General features: G+C 38.3%; 5 protein-coding genes across 5 annotated transcripts; 3 read left to right on the plus strand and 2 right to left on the minus strand.

Annotated features, from left to right (window-relative positions):
* Positions 1-297: 297 nt before the first annotated feature.
* Positions 298-2,368, minus strand: LOC111326628 (barH-like 2 homeobox protein). The gene is made up of 2 exons (XM_022930668.2): positions 2,176-2,368; positions 298-1,978 (listed from the first exon to the last, which is right to left on the minus strand). Exons 1-2 carry the CDS (start codon positions 2,366-2,368, stop codon positions 1,560-1,562), a joined length of 612 nt encoding a protein of 203 aa, XP_022786403.1. The 3' UTR covers positions 298-1,559.
* A 7,372-nt stretch (positions 2,369-9,740) lies between these two features.
* Positions 9,741-12,365, plus strand: LOC111326633 (uncharacterized). Its single transcript, XM_088757441.1, has 2 exons — positions 9,741-10,021; positions 10,219-12,365. The coding sequence occupies exon 2, from the start codon at positions 11,693-11,695 to the stop codon at positions 12,176-12,178; it is 486 nt and encodes a 161-aa protein (XP_088613567.1). The 5' UTR covers positions 9,741-10,021; positions 10,219-11,692; the 3' UTR covers positions 12,179-12,365.
* A 1,494-nt stretch (positions 12,366-13,859) lies between these two features.
* On the plus strand, positions 13,860-16,342 carry LOC111326631 (homeobox protein ceh-1). Its single transcript, XM_022930670.2, has 2 exons — positions 13,860-15,169; positions 15,324-16,342. The coding sequence occupies exons 1-2, from the start codon at positions 15,052-15,054 to the stop codon at positions 15,815-15,817; spliced, it is 612 nt and encodes a 203-aa protein (XP_022786405.1). The 5' UTR covers positions 13,860-15,051; the 3' UTR covers positions 15,818-16,342.
* A 923-nt stretch (positions 16,343-17,265) lies between these two features.
* LOC111326683 (QRFP-like peptide receptor) lies at positions 17,266-19,653 on the minus strand. The gene has a single exon (XM_022930742.2). The coding sequence runs from the start codon at positions 18,898-18,900 to the stop codon at positions 17,998-18,000; it is 903 nt and encodes a 300-aa protein (XP_022786477.2). The 5' UTR covers positions 18,901-19,653; the 3' UTR covers positions 17,266-17,997.
* Positions 19,654-21,900: 2,247 nt separating this feature from the next.
* LOC111326654 (homeobox protein B-H1) lies at positions 21,901-23,965 on the plus strand. Its single transcript, XM_022930701.2, has 2 exons — positions 21,901-22,265; positions 22,368-23,965. Exons 1-2 carry the CDS (start codon positions 22,145-22,147, stop codon positions 22,871-22,873), a joined length of 627 nt encoding a protein of 208 aa, XP_022786436.1. The 5' UTR covers positions 21,901-22,144; the 3' UTR covers positions 22,874-23,965.
* The last annotated feature ends 140 nt before the right edge of the window (positions 23,966-24,105 follow it).

Raw genomic sequence — 24,105 nt, forward strand, 5'->3', positions numbered from 1 at the left:
TAGAAGATTATTATCTGGTGGTGCAAATGATTATCATTCTTTGATTGAGGTCATCAGACCAGACGTATTGCAGGACATGTATTGGTGATGAACATTCCTGTAGCTTAGATTCCTTAAATGCGTATCGCGTCAAGCAAAATTGATCAGTGCGTGGGATCGTGAGTCATAAAAAATATAAGAAATAGAAAAATGTTCTCTCTCTGAACTGGTCACCATGTCGGATAAAAAAATATTTCTAAGTGAGTATTACTTCGTTTGCTCGGTTACTGAACATTTTTAGTATCAAGGAGGGCAAAACAGAGGAATAATGATGATTTAATTAAGCGAGAAATGGGACCGAAAAAATTGTACAAAAAAATTGAACTATAAAATTGAAAAAGGTCCCATTGTACGTGTTCGAGGCCAATATTCGAGGTTAATATTGAGATATTCAAATAGTTTCGCCAACTCAATTTTGGCGACCTCCCATTAGAAAACTGCAATTACAGTCACAGTATCGATCGTGACTTATTCTAAAAGTGCGTTATCGGAAAACGCCTCATTCAGCAGCAGAGAAAAAAAATGTAACAGTTACCTCTCTCGCACTTCACAACCACTACTCTTTCAAATGCTAGGTTTGAAGGTTGTGGAAAATATTCAAAGTCCTGTCTAAGTTGAGGTAATTGCAACTCCTTTTGTAATGTTACAATTTACTTGGAAAGGAATATAATCGACTGAGAAAAGATATTTCAATGAAAGACATGGGATAATAGAAAAAAAAAAAACAAAGATCATATAGAGCAGTAATGAAGATGGAACGAGGATGGCAAATATGTAATGGAGAACTGTAATACCATTTGCATATGAGAAACTTGAGAAGTTTAGGCTGATCAAATATTTAGGGGTGAACCCAATTCGATGTGCCAACTCAATGCAAATAAATAAAATAAAATTAGGTAAAGGCATTCAATAAACTCAGAAAAAACTAGAAAAATTTGAAAAAAATAATTTTCTTTGTATCTCCCACTGGGATGGACAAGATGATAAGGTATTTCCAAATGATTGCCAGACAGGCATGGCAGTATTTAAAACTGTTGTAAGACTTAGAGCGTAGTGTGCGACAAAGAAATTATATATTACAATCAGCTATTCTAGAAAGAAAGGCAAAGTCAATTATTGCCGCGGATTTTTGTGACCATCAAACTGATATTTTAGTTGGTAAGAGATAGTTATTACCAGTTCAGTACTAACTTTCAACCCAAACCATAGCTACACAAGGAAACCTTTCATTACCACGTATCTACGTTTTTGTATATTTGGATCTATGCCCAAAAATAACGCACTTTTTGCACGGTAAAATGATAAGCTATAAATCAAGAAAAATTACTAACATCGTTAAACACAATTCACCGTACGAACCAATGCCCGATTTGGAATAATACAGCAAGATTTTGTTTGGAAATACAGAGTCACTGCAGGATATGGTCTCTTACTTGGTTCAGTGTCTTACTACGTCGTATCCCGGTACTCTGTCGCAAATCGTGGAAAGGAAGAAAACCAAGGATAGGCGGTGCCTTAAACTATTGAGCTCCGTGTGGCGGAATAAACGTTGGGGGTGGACAGGAATACATTGTGTTCATTCTGTAGATTGGAGGAGGAGGCGGACAATGACAAATAGGCACCCATGGAGGGTGGTAAGGTCCAATACTACTCCTTTGTATTTCATAGGCCAAGTGAATTGCTTCTCCAACATTTTCTCTTTTCCATTTGGTACGACGATTTTGAAACCAAGTTTTGACTTGTTTGTTACTGAGCTGAAGAGACTTTGCTAACATATCTCTCTCTGCAATTGTGAGATATTTGTTCATCATAAACTTTTCCTCTAGACATTTTAATTGAAAACTTGTGAACGCTGTTCTTTTTCTCCTCGTTTTTACAGACTTCCTTGTGGCTTTAGACTCACGGCTGTCTTCTTCTTTTGATGCCACGATTCGATTGTCTATTCGAGAAACATGAAAGTTGAAGCTGTCAGCTAAGAGCAAACATCAAATAAATGTACATCTGAGGTCTTGATGAGAAACACTCTGGTCACGACCACAATGGAGACATTAAGCGGGATATCGTCAAATCAGATGAATCAAATATTAACACTTCTAACCCTACACTGATTTTCATTTATGTTCAATCAATATTTACCTGGAATTCGAGATTCCTGACCATCCTCCTCGTCGCTTTCCATGGTTGCATGGAACCCAAGCCCGTTTCTCTGAGGCCCATGAAGTCTGTGATCATGAAATGGCGCTGTGTCCCTGATAAGTTCTTGCTGCGGTCTTGAGGAACCCAACAAAGCAGCGATAGTAAAATTTGCTGAATTACCAGGCTCCATCATCTTGAATGTTGCCTACGGATATTATTCATATCCAACTCAATGACAGCGATAAAGATAACTGTATAATCCCAATCACGAAGTATACAGCGTGATTTACAACGTAGTGTTTAATGGTCAGTTTCTATCTTTCACCGTTGTCTGATTTGTAATCAAAAACGTACTTTTACCTAGAATATTTTGTTAATGAATAAAGCTCAGCAAACGCCCAAATCTAATAACATAAATATGAACAATAACTGAGGCTATCGAAGTTCTAAGTTAAGCCTTCTCTGAGTCGATTGGTCAACTTTATCTTAACATAATCTAGGAACAGTTAAACCATCATTTGACGCTGACAAAAGAACAAGATCGGTTCAACTGATAACATACTCTGTCCGACTCAAACTCCCAAAAAAACTCGGAGTGCGTACCGTTCGGCTAACGCGTTGGTTTTTTTAAAAAAAAATTGGTTTCAGATGGAGTGGAAATTTTAAAGATAAACAGATTAACAGAAAATTTAAGATAACTCGTTTGATCATCTACATTGGCTTGTCTTACCTCGTGCTTCTCACGCAGCTAGTATTGAAGGTGATCTATTATGACAACTTAACTGGGAAGCAACTTAGAAAAAGACCAGTAGCTTTGGCTCAGTAGGTCGAACAATTGAACACACGTTGTAACAAATTTAAAATATATGTGATCTAATGCGACGGAAAGTATCTTGCTGTGCGGAGCATTCACCATATTTATGCTCAATTATATCCTGAAGCGAAAAGATTGTTAAGTCGGCCAGAATTTTTAAAGGGTTAAATCAAGTTAATTTGAAGGATTGAAAAAGTGCACCTCTGTACATAAAATGTGTTGAAGACATCATTACCTCTCTCACAGACCCTCTTGATAGAACATTCCGGTGAAGATGGATATTGTCCAAACACAAACATATCCAGCCATTTGACTAGCCCCAGGGCCCATCATTCACGAGGAGGGCACACATTAGCCACATGTTTTAATAGCACCACAACGCTAAAACAAACGATCATATAAAGAGCAGTTAAAATGACCTTCCATAAAGAAATTTTTAAATCATTATGTTTTAATCAACAACGAGTTTGCGAAAGGCGTGTTGCCTTTTGATTCAGAATTAGCCATCGATTAAAAATTTTAATATAATGGTTTGTTTGGAAGGTAAGCGGTGTTTATCCCTGGATAACCATATCTGGTTACCGTGTTTTCTTGTGGTATGACCAACTTGGTTCCTCTGACAAATGGCCCTAAGTGCTGAAACTTTAATCTACATTGAAACTAAAATGTGCAGTTAATTTATTGGCGGAAATACCTAAATGACTCCTATCGAGAAATTGTCTTATTCTTCCATTCATCAATAAAACGTCGGCAGTTAAGAAAAGGCTCCTAATTGTTGCTTCATAGAAAAACTGAGACTCCTCTAAAGTAACTAAGCACAGCATTTGTAGACATAACATTTTTCTGTATCCTTTTGAAAAAGAACTTTATCATAGAAAATGACTCGAGAAATTGGGTGAGGCAACATCCAACTTACTAGCCTCCTTTTCCCACAATGAAGGGAGTCGAGAAGAGTCTTAATGGTATTACAAACTTTCTGCTAGTACACCAAGCATATGTTTTGAAAATAATCCAAATTTGATCGGAATACCACCTGCCTTGCTTCATCCTTTTTTTGTAAGAACGAACTAATGTTTGGACATTTAATCCCTCAATGCTTCAAATATAGTCACCCTTTGGCGAGAAACAAATTCTCAGCAAATGGTGAAACTATGTAAAGAATCATAATGACAAAAACACACCGCCCAAATAAAAAGCTATCGATGGTAAGATTTCACAAAGTACATTATGAATGATACATATTATTTGAATATTAAGATGTTAAGCGGCTTAAAGAACAACCAGGGCTAACAGCGAGTTACAATGGCTTACCTATCCACACTCAATGGAAAAAAAGTCTGTCTTAAAAAAAAGAAGAGGTCAAAATCCGGATTTGAAATAAAATGATCCCCTTTTCTGTTACTTTACTGCTTTTCTACTTTGGGTAAACGGACTAAAACTCAATGCAAGGTCATGTAAATTTTTGTTTTCTTTTGCTACGAAGCAGTTGACGTTCATCTAAAGGATTTGTGAATTCTACTTTTAGACTCAAAAAGTCGGTAAAACGGCGATTCCCTTTATCTCAGAGGAAATGAATTCCTTCACCCTTTGATCAAGCTCTAGTTACTCAAGCCGCCTGCTAAGTAAACCAGCGCGAGCCCATTCAAGTTGCCTTATGCGCTGTTACGCAGCAATTTTACTAATATGTTTTCAATTACCATAAATTCCCACTGCTTCCGCCAACTGAATGTAGATCGTCTGTCCCGTGCTCTCTGACAAAGATTACAAGGAAAGTTTGACAAATTTGGCAAGACGTCTTTTGGTAAGAATTCAAGTAACTCAGTCTTTTGTTTGACGAAAAAGTATCTCACCGTCTCAGGAAAAAAATTTTCTCATCATTGTCTGAATCAAGTCTGTTAAAAAAAAGTCGCAGTAACTTTGTGGTGGCTAGATACAATGAATTGAGGATGACAAACAGCATCTAAAATAACACGAGTAACTGACCTTTTTGAATTACTAAATGCGTCAGGCAGCACTCCGTTAAACTGAGCTCTGTTAAAGCGAACATATTTCCAAGTTGGTCCTCCTATACCAATGGCTTTAAACAAAGACACATAATAAAAACACAAATCGTTTATGATATATGGTCAGATATCTCGTCCATTGTATCATGAGAATGTGTGTTTCATTACAGAGCCTTCACAACTGCCGCGCATCAAGCGACGTCAGATTGTACGCTAAAACCGGATAGGGAAAACTATAGATCAGACATTTCCGTGGGCATTTAACTGACATATAACGATAAAAGTGCCAAGCTAGTTGCTAGATCTTTTAATCACTCCGCTTATTTTTGCAAGTGCTTTGGTGTTGCGTTTGTGGTTGGTCTTAATATAACCTTCACCAGCTGAACATTTTTCTAAAATCCAAGCTCAGGCTGGTTTTGGGGAGTTGTGGAAACTACTGTGGTACTTCATAGGACTTTGATCACACACAAGCGTTTTCGTCAATTCGAAACCTTTGTTTAATGCTCTTAACTCGTACTACTTTGTAAATACTGCATATTTTCAGTGAAAAGCGGAATTATTCAAATGTTTAGCTTATTCAATGGTTAGGGTAGCCTGCGTCGCAGACAGTCTAAACCGCTGGTATGACATGTTCGGCTGCAACGCAGGCCATGGTTAGGGTTCGTTTCTTGCAAAACTTTTTTCAGATAATTTCAGGCTTCAGAAAAAGTTATGTAAGTAAATCAAGTTTTGAAGGATAGGCTTACGATTCTATATTCAGCACTTTCTTGTCAGTTAGGAATTGCCAACCGCGAAATATAGTACAAATAAAAATGTAAGTCGATTGTCGCAACAATGTCATGATCTGAACAAATGAGAGGGATCAGAAATTGAAGAAATATTTCAATAAGTGCAGAGCTACAGGCATAGTCTAAAAGACTCCGAGCTCTTTCAACTTCACTTAAAGCAGTAACCTTTCACTAAACTGTTAGCTCGCCTCAGTAGCAGTAATACCATTTAGCTAAGGAGTCTCCTGGTAGTTCGGCCTTTAAACAAAGTTCGTCTAACAAACAGAATTAGTTACGCTGGTAAGTCATCTTCTCACCAGAGTCCTAGGAATGAGTTTTAGAAACACGAGTCAGCTAAACTGAATTATCTTAAGCATTTTTATCGAGCAACGAGCTTCATATTAAACAATAGGCTTTTGTTGTATAGTGAATGCAAAGATACTTTATGAATATGGCCAGTTATGGCAGTGGGGTCATAGACATTGATACCGCTGCTCTACTAAGCTAACGGTTTCATTCCAGTACTCAGCCTGAACATGACAGTGTATGAACGATGGATACTCATAGAAACCTCATTTTTTACAACCAGCGAAAGATTGCAAACAAAAGGTAAGCACAGCGCCCCACACCGATTGTGACATACATCTCTACAGAGCCACACTAAATAGAAATCATTTTTACGGAAATGTTAAACTTTACATATCAAGGAAGGACACGGGAGTCAGTAGTTCGCAATGAAATCTTCGAAATACCAATGTTTTCTTTGAGCGTTCATCGTATAGGTTCGACCCGGAAGATGGGAATATCTCGCCTTCAGGTGGCGTTGGAGACGAAATAATCTTCCTTTATTGGGAATTCACGGTAAGGTACGACTAGAAATGGGTTTATCATCAACTCCTCTAGTTCCAAGACTCCCAAATTAGTTCGCCTCACCTGTACAGTACATTTGTTGCTATATCCAAGTTATTTCGTTACCCCCACCGACGCAGCCCCTAACAGTTTCCTTATTCATTTGTACAGTACATTGCTATCAGCCTTTATTCGTTTGTACAGTACATTGCTATCAGCCTTTATTCACTTGTACAGTACATTGCTATTAGCCTTTATTCACTTGTACAGTACATTGCTATTAGCCTTTATTCATTTGTACAGTACATTGCTATCAGCCTTTATTCATTTGTACAGTACATTGCTATCAGCCTTTATTCACTTGTACAGTACATTGCTATTAGCCTTTATTCACTTGTACAGTACATTGCTATTAGCCTTTATTCATTTGTACAGTACATTGCTATCAGCCTTTATTCACTTGTACAGTACATTGCTATCAGCCTTTATTCATTTGTACAGTACATTGCTATCAGCCTTTATTCATTTGTACAGTACATTGCTATCAGCCTTTATTCATTTGCACAGTACATTGCTATCAACCTAAAGGCTGATAGCAATGTACTGTACATTGTATCAATGCTGCCCCTGTCAGGATACTCAAGAACCTGACGCCGGGATATTTGCCTTTTTTCTCAAAACCTCTTTTCTTTGCATTGTATTGATGTCTAACAGAGAAATAGCAGATTTAATGATTTTTCGATGATAAAGCAAATTATTGTGAAATATACCATGACGACACGATAGGTACGAAGCGGAATTTAGCGAAACAAATATCCTTCACTCAGTGGACCAGCGCCCACAGACTCATTTTATTTCTCTTGATATTTAGACTCACGCTTGGCTCTAAAGTGCCAGTCATTTCCTAAGTGCAATTTCATGAGGGGCACTTAGGCTACTTGGATGGCAAACACTTGAGAGTAACTTACTCTGATACAGCAGCAACTGTTTCGTCGTTATGTAGCGTTTTAAAGCCAAAAATGATTGCAATGCACTAATCCGATGAGGAACAGCTCAGGACGAAGAGCTGGTCTAAATCTTATTTTATAAAATCTCCCTAAAGAATGATGCTCAGTCACTCATCCAGATCAACCCAATGTAGGAGCTAAGCCGCGAAACAACTAATAATTAGGCAATCAAGGTGAACCAATTATGCGACTGTCTATGAAAAGGAGCAAAGGAAAACACAGTGTGTAGAAAGTCAATGTGGTCACTTTTACACCGTCATCGAGTCGGGGTCAAATGGAGTCCCCCAAGTTGCGATTTAAACACTAATGAATTATCAAGTTTTAGTTAAATTCATTTAAATAATAGTTGAACTGATACAAAATATGAAAAGATAATCGCCTCTTCAGAAGTATTTGTATCGTCGCACTTTCTAATCTACGTCACGGTTTGTAGATCGATCTTGAAAATAAAAAGATCAGCCTCATTCTTTGACTGGGCCTCAAGTGTGTCGGCTACTCCATCAGACCGAGGTTATAATCTCTTCATCACACTTAATATTTCTCGGCATACACAGTAGCCCTCTGTTATTATTGTACATGGATTCTTTGCCACAACACTACCCTTGTCGATGGGGGAGAAAACTAAAATTTTGCCAGACGCATGCGTAGTTGGTTTTTATTATCCGGGATATCTGCGTCTTAACATGCCTCGCCGTTAACATGCCGCGCTTTCGCACTGATCGTTTTAAATCTTCATTTATCCCGGCTATGTGCGCGTGTGCTAACCTAGATTTTTAGCTATTCCACTGCTGTATATTAGTTACATCAGTAATTTTATTTAGTTCTTAGCATTTTTGTAATTGGTAGTCTTATATAGTCTTATATAATCAATGATTGTGAAAAGCACGCAATTCAGCCTATGGCTGCAATGTATTTTATTTGGTAATAAACTATCTATCTATCTATCTCTTTGATGACGTCACAAAATTTTGGAAATTCTCGTTCGTCGAGGCAATCAATCGAAGTATTTGGGTCAATTAGTTTCAGGCATCATAACAAATAATTTTCTGCCCGCTAAAATTATTGACCCAACCTTCGATCTGACCTGTCGATTTTCGAACATCGGGTCAAATTGTTTTCCAACAGCTGAGACGATAGGAAACGTTTTACTGAAATAAATAATTATCTATTCTGTAAGGTTTTATAATGTGCCTGGAAATGATAGATTAAAAAGTGGATAGCGAGCGATCTTGGAAGACCACGAGCATTTGCAGTACTTTTTTTCAGTTTCACCCCCTTACGACAGCTGTTTATCCTTTCAATATATTACTGTCTGTATGTGTTTCTTCTGAGCTTCTTTTTCATTAGTAATATAAAGCAGGAGCAATGGGCTCCTGTATAAAGATATGTCTCAGTAATCCAAACCCAACGATCAGATTCCGCTAAACTTTTGGTAGTCTCTCGCGGTCCCGTGACCTTAAAACTCAGCTGCGGTCAGTGATCTTTTTTGGTCCATTTTACAGGTCATGATTATTAGTTTGTGTTCAACCACCCTTTTTCTTGGTAGCATTAGAATCCTACAGCTCATGGTGACCCTTGGCCTGACCCATAGCATAGCCAATTAGCACCAATCTCGGCCTGAGTTTCCAACACCGTGCATCTTGGGGCAGTAGTGCGTGTATTGCATTCTTTTTTGTTGTTGTTGTTGTTTACGGGTGTCGGCGACTTTAAGTGAAATTTCATACCCTTGCCGGACTTAGGGGATTTAAAACTAAATGATGATGGGATCTTGTCTGACAGTTTGATCGTTGTTTTCTCCCTTCACCGTAGAAATGCACTGCACAGTTCATGATTTCTACATCGGGCACTATAGTTATCTGCCAGAGCAAAAAAAATATTTCTATTGTTGAAGCCTTACCTCTGTAACATCTGTCAACTAATTTCAAAAGACCTTTTCTTGCATAAGGAAGGGTATTGAAGTAGCAATAGAGTTATATTCGATTTATCATCTGTAGAGTTGACCCCCTGTATCTCGCTGAAAGCAAAAGTTTATCGAGAAGATCACCTTCGAAGCTTTAGGCCATTCTTTGATCTCTTTCCTTTTGATCCAATTAGCAAATTTTATTCTTCAGATGATATACGTCGGTGCTTTTAGTACTGTCAAAGCGCGAGTTATTAGCGGCATTATCTTAATTGGCTATCAAGTAATCTAATTGGGGGCCAATGTTGATATTAATTAAACATGAACAGTTGTCAAAATATTGATCACATTGATTGCGGTGATTTGCAGTAAGCAGCCATATGCCATCCGATGTCAAGGCTCAGCTTCTTCTGGCATCATTGAATTTTTAGTAAACTTCATAAGGCGTGAAGTTCCCTTTTGTGTCAAACACCTAACAATTAACGGCCTCTCTTATTTTGATCAAGGTGAGCTGTCTTCAAGATATTTATATATTTTCAAACACGAGAGGAATCTGTTCCTTATTTCGTAATACTGAGTAACGGGTAACTCTGAAGAAACAGAGAGAGGACAGTAACTCCTAAATGAAATATTGAGCGTCTATTTTTAATTTCTTCCCCTCTATGTTGCACCAAAAACCATTAAATCACCACTGTATGTACAGAGAGAATTCCTGACGTCCCAGTTAAAGAGCTTCAAAGCTAAAGAGCTTTTCCCCAGTTACTGACAAAGTAAACATCTCCTACGTCGGCTAGATCCGTACACTGAGCACCGCCACCGCAAGCAGTAAGCATAAGTCTCTTACCGCTGACAGTAAGGAGTGCTTATCATGTTTGAAGGAACTTACAACGAAAAGCAGAGGACCTTTGCATTTCCGAGATACATGGCAAAACACGATGGTTATTAAATCGGCGGACTAAATGGCGATAGAGAGCAACACTTTGGATTTTGAGGAAACCATAAGGCTCGGAGAAGCGATATGAGCAACATCGCTCTGGAAAGTTCCACTGATTCCACTATCAACGCACTGATCTTTTCCTTTGCGTCGGCTGTTTTCGATGCTTTTCCCTTCCTTCTGCAATCACGCAGTTCTGTATTCCTTATTTCGTTTCACTAAAGATTGCTCATTGCTTAAGCTAGATCTGCCATTGTGTTCCTCGAATAAAATTGGAAAAAGCTCACAACCTTTTTCTTGTGAAAAGCTCACACTCCCTATCTTCGAAAATTAGAATATTAGGGAACTAGAACAGACTGATTAACTATCATGTAGGTGTTTTACATTCTGCTGAGAATGGACAATCACTTCTTTTGTGGAAATTGTGGGAAGACAAGGGATAGGCGGCTTTATTTTGGCAAATTTAATTCACTTGAAAAATGTAAATGAAAATGTTTTTTAAACAAACGAAGAGAAAGTTGTGATTATATTCCAGTACCTGCATCCAGCAGTTCAACTAAAAAAGCACCAAACAGATGAAGGTGAGATAGCATCGCAACTTGGTTAACGATAGAATGCAATAAAGTCCATCGAATAGGTTTTTTTCAAGAATCATTCACTTCAAGTATAATTTAATTGCACATTCTGTCCATCGTCGACCAGTGAATAATTCAAACGATTCATCGACAAAACAAACGTAGGCATGAGGAAAATGAATGAAGGATTGTGAACAAATGAATAAACGGATATAATTTCCTGATAAGGTTTGTAAAGAATGAAGGCTGTTAAGAGCCACTAAATGAAGCTAATTAAAACCAGTTAAATTCCTGTGGTAGATTAAGTCGTGCCGCTAACCACAATGAAGACAAGGCTGTTATGTTGTGTAATGCCAGGTACAAGCAACAACCTTGCTATGGTTTTTCGTGTTACTATGGGATCTGTTGATAGCCTGCGTAGCGGCCCTAGAGGGAGGGGGGAAGGGGGTGGGGAGCCGAGCGGAGCGAGGCTTGGGGAAGGGAAAGGAGGGCAAACAGAGCGAGGCTTGGGGAGAGGAGAGGATAGGAAGGGCCTCAGTGCAAGCGACCCCGTAGGTTCTTCGAAATATCCTATCTCTCATGGACGAAGAATTTTCATCGGTCGAGATCAAATAACTGTCACTCAGCCGTGAAAGTGATAAGAAACAGGCAAGTTGTGCTCGAACAACATGGCGGAAGATATAGCAAACTTTGATGAGAATACGTTGAAAAATATCCTAGAACAGCGCGGAATCAATCTGAAAAACGAACAGCGCCAAGCTTTGGAACAGCTCTACGTCAAAAAGAAGGATCTTGTAGCTATTTTTCCGACTGGGTTTGGAAAAAGTTTAATTTTCCAAGCTTTAGTGTTTCTTGCACGCTTCGAGGCCAGCGACGATAAACGGCCCGTTGTGTTGGTTATAACTCCACTTACAAGCATCATACAGGAACAAATACTCGAACTTGAATCTCTTGGTTTAACTAGTTGTAATCTAACCGAAGTTCTCGATAATTTGGATTCATTATCACAAGTTGATCTGGTATACGCTTCGGCCGAGAGTGTAATCGATGAACGTTTCACAAACTTCCTTACAGATAAAGATAAGGGATTTGTGTCCAGAACAGTTGCTCTGATAGTTGATGACACGATTCAAACTTGGACTGGCCTGAGATAAGAAAAAGTAAAATTCGAATACTTGATGTGCATGATATGATCAATACGAGCGGAATTCCGAGCCGCTCGCGAAGCAACTTTTGTGTTCTGTTTACTAAACAACACTTACGACCAATATATTGAAACGTATGTTTTCTTTCTAAATAAAAGCAAAGACAAGCAGTAAGAAAACCATTGCATTCCGTTCAGCATATGGCAAGCTGTCTTTCGAGGCTGGTGAGTTGAAGCGTAAACACTTTCTTACTGGACTCTTTCCCGTCGGTGTACTGAATTTTCGTTTGATTGCGAAATAGAGCTCGAGTTCTCAACCGAAGATGGACATGAAGCCTTTTCCAAGAGTTCATAAAACTTGTAAAAGGTGTTCACTTTTCAGGTACAGGTAAGGCAAACAATTTGGGGGAGATTTGGCTGTTTTGCGAAGTAAAATCCAAGATCTCGAGACAGGTCCGCGATAACATATTGGAATTCTTCTCTCTGACTTGCTTTAAAGATATTAAGAAAGGTTTTGAACCCAGTTCCTAACTTGATTCTTAAGTTATCTCCACAAAAGCGGCAAGTTGACGGAATATCTATATTAGGCTCTCTACCCCTCTTAGGTTTTTCTTTGAAATTTTCCTTGTCGTCCGACATTTCATCCACGTGCAGCGGTGTTTTGACAGTTTGCATGGGTCAGTGCTCTGCTACTTTTAGTATTTTCCATGCTTCACTGGCGTACGTCTTAAAATGGCGCTTCGTGATTGGATAGTTTTGACAGTTCTTGTTTGACATTCGAAACACGATACGCAAAATTAATCGGTGGGAGTTTCGAAGAATCTACGGGGTCGCTGGCAGGCCCTTCCTTTCCTCTCCCCAAGCCTCTCTCCGCTCGGCTCCCTACCCCCTTACCCCCTCCCTCTAAGGCCGCTACGCAGGCTAATCTGTTGAGGAAATATGTTGCGCGTCAGAACGAAGAGCAAAAGTCACTCATTAGAGGAACTACATCATAACAAAGCAAACAAGCAAGATTCTAATGGATAAATGATTAAACAAATACGTAGCTAAAAAAAAAACCCAACCAATTAAATAAATAGATGAAATGACATAACCCGGTTTTCCTGGAATTTTATGGGCCTATTCATTTATCATCTGACCATTGACCATGTCCAAGAGAATGTGGAATGATATCCTCTTGTCATGTCTAAGCTCGCAGCTTTATTAGGATTTTAAATACAACATAGTCTAATAGCAAAAGGTTTGCTTTTAAAAAACGCCAAATGAAATGTTGCTTCACTAACATGAAAGAATGGAATTATCACTATTATTATTATTATTATTATTATTATTATTATTATTATGGAATGTAGAAATGTATATGTACAAAGTAATCACCCCAAATTAATATCTACGGACACAAGAACCACACGCGGAAAAGACTGGGAAAAAAAAACTTCAACACCCACGATGGCAAGGCTTCGCCCTCATTTTGCACATATCTTAGAAACAGGTTTGTCTGTTAAAATATCTCTTGATGATTGCCAAAATAACGGATATCGTTTCCACCCGTTAAATGCTTTAATGACCTCTCGATAAAACCACTTGATTGAAGTAACAAACTAATGTAAACAAATACTCGATCTACGAACTTTTCAACGGATTAAGAGATTATACATACATGCCAATTCAGAAACTCGCCTAATCAGTGTAACTAACCGACCTTCAATTGCGGCTTGTATCACTAGAAACCAAAAAAACTATAAACTTCTCGAGAAGTGAATAGCAACCGTATTGGCGTTCAAGTTACCTCCAGGAAATGCGGATAATCAGGATGATCTTTAAGATTTCATAAATCGAATACCGAGGGGGTTAAGAATGCAATGGCCAGCCAAGGCGAATGGCACGCGACGTCAAATCTCTCAAAAATTATGGCAGTACATGAGGTTACGTCAGATCGATAGAGGTTTGTCCGTAGGGTTTAGGTTATGCACTTGTTTGTTTCATGATAGTATTTCTGGAGTAATCAGTACTCGGGCAATCTTCTTCGTGTAGTTTTACTTTTACGCGAATTACGACAGGCGAAACGTGTTATCACTTATTTTGTATGGATTTCGTCAAAAGCTGCCAACATACATGACCTCACTGAGCTGTGCCACTGCGTTGTTTCAAAGTAAAATCATATCTCCAAATTAACCCTTTGCAGGGGAGGGTCGCTCCAAATGTTTCAACAGTTCTGTGTGCGGTAGATAATTCCCAGTGCGGTGAAAATCATTTTCCGTTCTTCTTATAATCGTGCCTATCAAATTATACCACTCACAAAGTTATGGGCTTTGCAATTTTCTCATGCTACAACACTTACCTAGTAACGAATCGGAGGAACAAGGCGCGCAGATCACGTGAGGATGAATTGTCTTTATTGATGTGACATTACAAATGAAAAACATTCACTTTCTGAACAGGTCTTACATGGTTGGAGTTGTGAAATTCTAAAGCTAGCCAGTGAATGGATTCTCGTAAAGTAAAAGTTGGCAAATAAGTCCACAATGAGGATATTTTTAGGTCGATGATCGTCTTTATGCTATTTTACATAGCTCTGTTTAAAGCCAGCCAACAATTTCTGATCTAATTAACGTTTTGCCAAAAGTGACAAAACCTGCACCCTTTCCTTAATATAGAGTTTCAAACATTTACCGCTCTTTTGTTCGTCAAGTGGAAACATCCCACGGTTCATCAAATATTATCTTAATTGGCTGTCAAAGCATTAATAGTCCGGATGCTGGTATCATAATATTTAGCAGCTATGAGTTAACACAAATTTGTGCAATCTCGTGGGCGTTTCAATTTCTCTCAGTGAGTGGCTCGTAGCAGATTTATCCCACAGACTCGTAGCAGATCAACTTCATGGCTTCTTTTACCATAGACGCAATTCTGGGAAACTCGTCCCTGAAACAGGACCAAAAAACATACCCCCAAAGACTTTATTTGACAGAGAACTCACCTTCAGACGTTTGTGACGCAGGTTTGTGTCTTTCATGTCTTTATTTCTGGTAAAGATAATTATTTGTTTCATTTGTCATGGTTGCCTCTTAACAATGTCAAATGGGCAATTTAGACGCTCATAAAGGTTTTCTACTTAAATGTTGTCTAATCGGCTAGTGTTTTCTAATGCTTAGATGAAGAGAACGAAAACTTTTTGGGTGAAGAGCCACATGGAAGTGATCAACCAGTCATGCGCGAAGAACTTCATCTCAACAAAACCCGTAGAAGAAGAACCGCATTTACAAGTAGCCAGTTACAATCTCTAGAAGATACTTTTAACAATAAGAAATATTTAACGATCACTGAAAGAAATAACTTGGCCAAGACCCTACGTCTTTCCGATACTCAAATCAAAACGTGGTTCCAAAACAGGCGGACTAAATGGAAAAAGCAAATGGCGCCTGACTTTGAGGCGAGCATGCGGTTGGAAGAAATGCAATCTGTCTTCAATCATATCCATGCTAGTTTTCCTTATTATGGACCAGAAATAACATCACCGCTTCACCCTGCATTACAGCTACAAAACTTTAACATGATACAAAGTTTCTATCCGTCGTCTAACCTGCATGTTGTTTACGGTGACATGACTTCTGTACCCACTTATCCCAGTGGCGGTTTCATGGGTTAAATTCTTCATTCTTCTGTTTCTTCAAACTGTGCTATTCTTCGGCAGGTCTCCTAATCTGTAATTTCGTGGTGGCTATTTATAGTTCAGAACTAAATTAGCCTCTTGTGAATTTTTTACACTAGTTTAGAACATTCTTGCTCAGCACCTTGTCTGAAAATTCATAGCAAAGGCGTCGTCTCCTCACTGGAAACAGGAAGAACAGTTTCAGTCTGATGGTGGAAACTACTACTTTGAAAACAGACTTATTCTACTGTGCACTTTCAAACCGAACTTCTATGAAGAAGTATGTTCGCTGTCGTCCACAACAGTTCTTTATAGCACTAAGTATTTATTAACTGGTTAATATCACCAAAGAATGATTAAATAAGACTTCATATAGGCATGAGATGTTCTTGTTGGTATTTAGACCCGTAAGTGAAGGCTTCCTTGACGAAATAGCGCTAATATTTGATAAATGACCTAGAAATACCTCTAAAAAGATAAAAAAAAATGTGGAATAAACATAACAGTATTGTGTGTGCGTCACATTTTTGCGATACTTGCTGATTGTAAGTGATGACGAGCCGACGAAATTTGAAGTAAACCATGTGCAAGTGAGGAATTCGCGACTAAGCTGAATACTTTTCATCTTTGGCCATCTCCTTGAAAAATGCATTTTGAGGTCCTTAAACTACCAAAGAAAATCGAGTTGATTTCCAAATGCAATTAATGGAATGTTACAAAACACTTGTTACACTGAGCGACACGAAGCATTGACAAGTCACTGGTTACTAACAAAATGGAGAATAATGAAAGTTTATGCTAACCCTCTCTGACTCTTTCCCAGCCTTTCTCGGACTACATGCAACCCCTAAAGGAACTTTAGTTTGCATTAGCCTAGTCTTTAACTTCCATGAAGGACGGAAAATTCAAGGAAAACTCAGTAAAAAACAATAGCTAGAAAACAATTTTAAGGTGATAAAGAAAATGTGAAATGGCAATTTCGAAAAGGGTGCTGGGATACATAAACAACTCCTGCATCTTACTGCATTCTGAGGATGATGTTTTCAATTAGGAAGAAAAATGAAGAGAAATGTAGAACATTTTTCGTGAGTGTGAGATAAAGAATTAGCACCCCATTGAGGAATAACCACAAATCTTCCGACTTTGACAGAATTCAATTTATCGTAGAATGAGGCGGTCATCTCTTAGTAAATCAATAGACCCTCACGGGGCGCAGAAAAGAGGCTTGTTACCTTGCTACCGTGGCTGAGTAAACTGAAATATCACTAAGGAACTCGTCTATCCTTCCTGTCATTGACCTCATTGGTAAAAAAGAACACGAAGAGTCAAGGAAAACAGCAGAGTAACGATAATTCGAGTTGAATGACTCCCAGTATCAACAAATGAATTTGTTCGCTGGCCTGAAATGTTTCACCCTCAGACTATTGCCAGTTCCATAAACGAAATAACAAAAACTAATTTTTATTCATGCTGTGTTTTTAGTTTAAAATATCTTCAGAATTATGGGATTATAAAGGCGTATTCAGTTAAAACATGATTACGGTCACCAGTTTTATCTTAGCTGGATTTGTTTCGCCAAGTTTCATCCGTTTTTCGGTGGATAAATAAAAAAAGGTCGAAAACTGATCAGGAAACTGCGGAGCCGATTCTTTGGCTCCAGAATGTTACGCTTCAAGTCTGATCTATCATGATCAGGAAAAGCTTGCAGATTTTAATGAGAAGTTGTTTTAACTAGCTGTGTATATTTTATCTTTCAATCTGATGAACGAGATTCGTGCATTTTTATCCTTAAATATGGCTGGTAATGAACTCAGCCATTCGAGTTCAAACCAATTTGGTCAAGTACCCGACGGTTTCCTTACTTGATATTCAAGAAATAAGTATTCAAAATAGTGTCCTTTCTGCTTTAATATACGATTGTAATGACGATGCAACCACATAACCAAAATTCAACGATAGTTAACGAGATTATTTTTCTTTAAACCACCGAATACTCTTATTATAAGACCGGACATTAAGATGTCCTCAGCTATCCGTTGGCATAGTCACGAATGTTTGTTGTGAAGAATCTCGTTATGAATAAACGACATTAGGTAGCCTAAAGTAATTTTTATCTCGTTTGATACCGTATCGCTAAACGCGATCAAAGCGACCAACGTCGTAAATAGTTCCAGGAGTTACAACTCAACAGACCTTTCTCTTCGGCGGGCGGCTCGGCTTCCCTTAAATAGCTCCCTTAATCCTGCTCTGTACTTTGCACTTTGGAATATGTAGACCACTGGATTCACACAGCAGCTGGTGTAAACAAGAAAATAGGACAATTTGTACAGCAGGCTTCTGGTGGAGAGATTGACCGCCGAGACGAGTATAAACGGAATAAAGCATACGAGAAACAAAAAAGTGACTGTTATCAAAATTGTTATAATTTTCTGTTTGTCTTTGTAGTCTTGTTCGACGTGGTTTTCATTAGGAGGAAGTATGTTGTTGAAGTAAAGAGCTTTTATGATTTGAAAATAACAGAAAGTCATAGTGATGACTGCAGCGCCCACCAGTGTCGCCAACAGTGTCCAATAAATTCGGGAATTACTCTCTTTCCACTCCATAAAGCACTGCTTCACTTTGACATCGTATCTCTGCTTTATAAACAGAGGCAAAACAAAAGCGATGGAAAATCCCCAAATAAGGGCAATCGCAATTATGACGCGTTGTTTGTGGAGTTTTAGGTGCAAAGCCATGGGTCGCAGCAAAGCATTGTATCTTTCAGTTGAAATAAGAGTGAGTGTAAGTCCTGAAACGAGTAATGTGATTCCTGCAATGAGATGCATCGTCACAAACTTGCATAGAAAACTACCCACATTACCGCTGGGGTGCTCCACAAATCGTAGAATAATCCCCGGTACACAAAGCACCAAGGAAATGATGTCAGAAACTGCCACATTAGCCAGGAGAAAGTTGGTGGTTGTATGCATAGATCTGTGCCTTCTGACCACAGTAATAAACAAAATATTTCCCAAAATTCCAGCTATCACAATCAGGATGTAAAAAGGCAGAAGACCAATGTCCACTGACCAACTTTCCATGTTTTCAAGGATACGATTAAGCGTTTCTTATATTCCCTTCCGCTGGCATTTTGAGCATGTACTGTACTTAGCTGATCTTAGCTCAAAACCAAGGAGTTGAATATTGAAACCAACTTGACAGGTCACCTACTCCTCAATAAATGAGTGTGCATATATTTATCTTTGTCTCATCTGCTTCATGCTGAGAAATGACTTATTCTCATCTTCAAAGATTATGCAAAACACTGTTGTTTGTTAGCGCCTTTCCATTCAGTTCATTTGCATTACAAAGGATCACTAAAATTATGAGAAATTTTCCATTTCATGTAGCTGCTTCTTGAAGAAAAGCAAAGATCCACTGTTGAAAGTTGTACGTGGTAATGAGAATATTTCTGATGCATTTGCACGGTGCACGGGTTTATTTAATGATTTTTTTTTTTTTTTTTTACACTTTGCGCTTGTTTAATGTTCGAACAGAGAAGCCACTGAAATATATTTTTTCACTCTGACTTCAAGTGAGTATAAAGACTTTTTAATGAGTTTAATTATTTAGCACCTCAAAATGAGACAGGTGGTCGATTAGAAGAATAAGGGAAAATGATTCTTTCGATTAGCACATGAACAATATCCGGATTAAGCCAGCACTCGTGAAAGACCTAATCAACTAAGGCTCACGAATGTCCTTCTAAATTTTATTGCTTTATATTGACCGCAGATGACTGTTGTAAGTTCGATCCCTTAAATACAACGAATTTCTTTTATATAGCAGCTGCAGTGAGTGAATCAATGGAAGGCGAAGGGTTTTATAGTGGGTGATTTATCAAATCGCTCGGAGACATATTTGGCAAATTTTTTGAACGAAATATTTTTAATCACAGTCATTCGATAAAGATGGTGATAACGATAACAATGTCAACTAATCCAAGCCAAGACTTACCGATAGGCATGCGCAGTCATATAAAACACAATTTATAATTGAATTTTAAAAAATGTTCAGGAATCAACATCTTTGTTGATCTACTAACGCTTTTGACTGTAGTCATCCTTGCAGTGGGAAGAACACAGATCCTGTCACATATAAATCCATAACAATAACTTCTCTGTAACTAAGTGCAAGAGTATCCGATCACGAAATATAAAGGTCCAGAGTTCAGTTTCTGGTGGGAGCCTCAAATCTTTTTTAAATCCCATGCACATGACAATTTTGTTTCAAAAGAATTTCTTCATTCCTCAACTAAAGTCGAAATTTACTCTGTTCCCTTGGCAAGTCGTTTACTGTTGTCGAAGGTTGCTGAGGACGGCATAGAAGTATCACCTTTTTTAACGTCAGAGCGGGTAGAAAATATTTTTTTTAATCCGACAATTCTATTTATTTATACACAATCCTCCTTCAACAGCCATGCGGGTCGTTACAGTGACAAAAACTCATCTTCATTCATATATATGGACCTCATGGATTTCTTTCTTTGATGAAACCAAAGTACCGAAGATTTTAACCCCCGGTTTAACAAGAAGCTGACTAAGTTTAAGAACGGAGTTGCTGGTTGATGTTTGCGCACGTGGACGTGGTCGCCTCTAGTACCAGGCGCCTACGGACACAATGTTGTCCTCAACCCAAGTGTCTAGGACCGGATTGTGCACAGTTAGCAAAGATATCAGAAGCTTTGACTTCAAAGCCGGATTTACGTTTGGGGGTGAACGGCCTTATTCATCTAAATGACCGATCAGTAAACCACTTACTTGAAGGCAGTAAACGTTTATAAACAAATGCTCCAGATTAGAGTTATGACTAACTGCTTACAACAGGATTATCCCAATGACCTGTGCTTATGGGCATTTGCCCTAGTTAAGCAGGTGCTATTGGTCGACGATTCCGAACCAGTGCCAAGAAACCACAGAATACGAGACAATTTTCAGATAAATAACACACTTAGATGTTTGCCTTAAGCATAGCAACGCCTGATCCAATAAGGCTAAATGCGCAGGAAGTCAGGATTACTCATAGCATGGATTACTTTGTCAGAAAGTTAATACGTTTTCAATGATGTCGAATCTAAACATTGCACGCGAAAGGAATTTTACTTGTGTACATGTCTTGGTCGCCCTTGAAGCAATAGATATAATGCACCATTGGTGTGCACTCCGACATACGGTCACCAAATCTTTTTTTCCAAGGAATAAACAACCTTTAGCGTATGTTAATTTATTTTTCGCAAGTACGTGTTATTGTTATGGTGTTGCATTGTCTATGGATTATTTCAAGTCTAGTTGTTCTCAGCTGTCATCTGACATCAATTCTTCGTTCTTCATGCAACATTGGGGAATAAAACTGGAAAGGTTATATTCGGACAAATCAGTACTCTGTGACAAAAAACAACGTTTTCGATCTCAAAATAGCCACAAATATTTAAAACTTCGAGTTTAAGCGTTAGTTGATTATGATATTTAATCGTTATTAGAACATCTGTAAATTAACTCTTCGTGGGGGAATTCACACTGCACACTCAACCCATTCATCATCTAAACGGTTTGAGCTTGGATCTAACACCTTATGTCAAGTGGACAAAAACGTTGTCTTTAAAAAGGTTAAATTCTTTTATCTATCAAGCAACATTTTCTTTGAGCACAAAGTGTAAACAACCATCCCAGCATTGAAAACATAGCTTTTAAAATTTTCCAAAATGGAACTACAGTTGGTACAGGAAATTCGATAATTAGGCAATTGTCGGCTTCAATGAGCTTGACATTTGTTGAATTAATTCCAAGGCCTGCAAGGCCTCTAATAACATTTGTTTACAATTCCTCACGCAATTAGACGAACCTTGACTTCATTGGGAAAATTCTTTTTTAATTTGATTATTTGTTACTTCTAGAGGGTGGGTAAAAATAACCCAGTTTGAAGTTCAAAACGATCAGAGATTCAAGAGATAACCGCTGGGCTGAGGTGCTCAAATTTAACCGAAGACAAACGCTGTACATGAACTCATATCTTCGCAATCAAATATTTGTTGATATAATTATCTACATGTCAAATTGATCGCTTATACATATTTCTGTTTATAGTTAGCGCTAAACATTTACCGGTTCTTTGTTCTCTTAAGTGGAAACATACGAAGGTTATCAGACATATCTAATTGGCTGTCAAAGAGATTAATCGTGTCCGGATGTTGGTATCACAATATTTAACAGCTACGAATGGTTGTTGATTTTATTACTTTCTTGGGGAAGTTATCGTCATTAACATTCTTCTGCTCGTAAGCATCACATGTCTATGGCTTCGTTCAGTATCAATGCGATTTTGGGACGCTCCGAACAAAAAAGAGGAGATTCAAGCCCCTCAGGAGATCAACACATTCACGAATCAAGAGAAAGCACAGGCGACAAAAGTAAGTTTGCTTCTGATTTCATTAACAAGTACTGTTGTTCAATTGAAATATACGCATCCAAAGACCTTCTCTTAACTTCGCGGAGTAATGTTTTCGCTTTAGATGACGATGGGAATCGCGCGTTGAAAGAAGAAGAGGCAGTTTGTGTCACTAATTCACCAGAGGAAAACCCAAATTACGAGGATGATATAATGCCTTCGAGCCGTGAGAGCCTTTACATCAACAAGATTCGCAGAAGACGTACAGCGTTTACCAGCACCCAATTAAAATCTCTGGAGGAGAAATTTCACGACAAGAAATACTTGACAATCACAGAAAGAAACAATTTGGCTAAGGGACTTCATCTTACAGACACTCAAGTCAAAACATGGTTTCAAAATCGAAGAACAAAGTGGAAGAAACAAATGGCACCAGACTATGAAGCGAGTTTACGGTGGGAAGAAATGAACAATATGTTTAACCATTTTCAAACTGGTTTTCCCTGCTGTGGAGAAGTTAACACTCATTTTCGCCCTGTACCACACTTTTACAATGTTATACCCAGTTTTTGTCCATCATCCAACCTCCAGGTTGTGTATTCAAATATGTCTTTACATCCCTTCTCGTAGTCTTACGACTTAAGCAAGCATGATAAGCAATGTTTTTCCTCTAATCATTGCTAGTTGTTTCCATGAACTAGCCTTAATTTAAAAAGAAAAGTCAACGATTGAAAGGAGAAATAACAATCATGTCACAGCTTGTGACTTCGTAAATAAGTTTAAGAGGCAAGAGCACAGATTTCGTGTCGAAATTGTCACTTGGGCGTGAAGCTATTCACGATCAACTGTGGGGCCATTTTAGAACATTCCAGCACTTACAGTTTGTCTCTACGCGTTATGAACAAACTAGAATGTCTGGTTTCGACTAGAATTGGGGCAAAACGTGCTTTTAGTTCATACGTAAGTGCAATGTAAATTCCCATCGGCCAGGGAAAAGGATGCGGATCATCCGACTGATTGACTGATTACTGACCGCATTCCAACCATGTCGTTTTTCGTGGGTTCGGGCGGAAACCATGAAGAGTTCAAGACTGTCTTTGAATATTAAGCCTAGATTTTGCTTTTCAAACAACTGATGTTCATTAAGTAAGCTACCCAGTTTACATAGAGCAGGTAATCCGAGGCTGAGACAATCAAGTTAACCTCGTAAACTATAATGATTTATCATATTTCACCACTAAAACCGAAGATTCACAATTCAAGCTCGTTCCTGAGCAATAGTGTAAGCTTCCGGTGAGCGAATGTTAAACTCGTCTTGATGACCTCATCATCTCCTCTAAAACAGTTTTGCTTAGTGCTGAACAGTGGAAAGGAAGTTGACAGTATTGTTCTTTAGTTCATTTATCATTTCCACCGACAGTAAAACACTAAATCAAAAGGATAGTTTAAATGATCATGCAATCTTGTTTTTTGGCAAATAGGGAACCTCCTTGCATATGTGCATGTATTTCTAAGCAGAAATTTGGCTCCATATCTTGCAGTTTGTAAAAAATAGTTATTTAATTAGTTGTCTTGAACGTTTACAATTTTGTCGCTTCTCGCTCATTTAATTGACCTTTTTAATCTGTGTATTTTCTCTGGGATGAATGCCGTTGTCATGAACGCCGCGACAGAAGAGCAATGCCTTCAATTAACACCATAATAAAAATTTTGTTTCTTTGAGTGATTGCTAAAGACTCGCTCGTGCATACACCCGCATTACGGTTTGATGTTGTTCAAGTTTACATTTCACTTCCTAAATTGATATAAATGCAGGCCAACGGTGACCCGTTTTAGGAAATATCTTTTCGTGGGAAAGGTGA

Source organism: Stylophora pistillata, chromosome 4 (genome assembly GCF_964205215.1).
Source record: "Stylophora pistillata chromosome 4, jaStyPist1.2, whole genome shotgun sequence".
Lineage (NCBI taxonomy): Eukaryota > Metazoa > Cnidaria > Anthozoa > Scleractinia > Pocilloporidae > Stylophora > Stylophora pistillata.

What these genes read in the sequence shown, in the direction of transcription:
- LOC111326631 (XM_022930670.2), top strand. Translation starts at nt 15,052, where the DNA reads ATGGCTTCTTTTACCATAGACGCAATTCTGGGAAACTCGTCCCTGAAA. An exon ending in TTCAGACGTTTGTGACGCAG is followed by an intron (nt 15,170 to 15,323) that starts GTTTGTGTCTTT and finishes TCTAATGCTTAG; the next exon opens with ATGAAGAGAACGAAAACTTT.
- LOC111326633 (XM_088757441.1), top strand. Translation starts at nt 11,693, where the DNA reads ATGGCGGAAGATATAGCAAACTTTGATGAGAATACGTTGAAAAATATC.
- LOC111326683 (XM_022930742.2), bottom strand. Translation starts at nt 18,900, where the DNA reads ATGGAAAGTTGGTCAGTGGACATTGGTCTTCTGCCTTTTTACATCCTG.
- LOC111326654 (XM_022930701.2), top strand. Translation starts at nt 22,145, where the DNA reads ATGTCTATGGCTTCGTTCAGTATCAATGCGATTTTGGGACGCTCCGAA. An exon ending in AGAAAGCACAGGCGACAAAA is followed by an intron (nt 22,266 to 22,367) that starts GTAAGTTTGCTT and finishes TTTTCGCTTTAG; the next exon opens with ATGACGATGGGAATCGCGCG.
- LOC111326628 (XM_022930668.2), bottom strand. Translation starts at nt 2,368, where the DNA reads ATGATGGAGCCTGGTAATTCAGCAAATTTTACTATCGCTGCTTTGTTG. An exon ending in TCAGGAATCTCGAATTCCAG is followed by an intron (nt 1,979 to 2,175) that starts GTAAATATTGAT and finishes TTTCTCGAATAG; the next exon opens with ACAATCGAATCGTGGCATCA.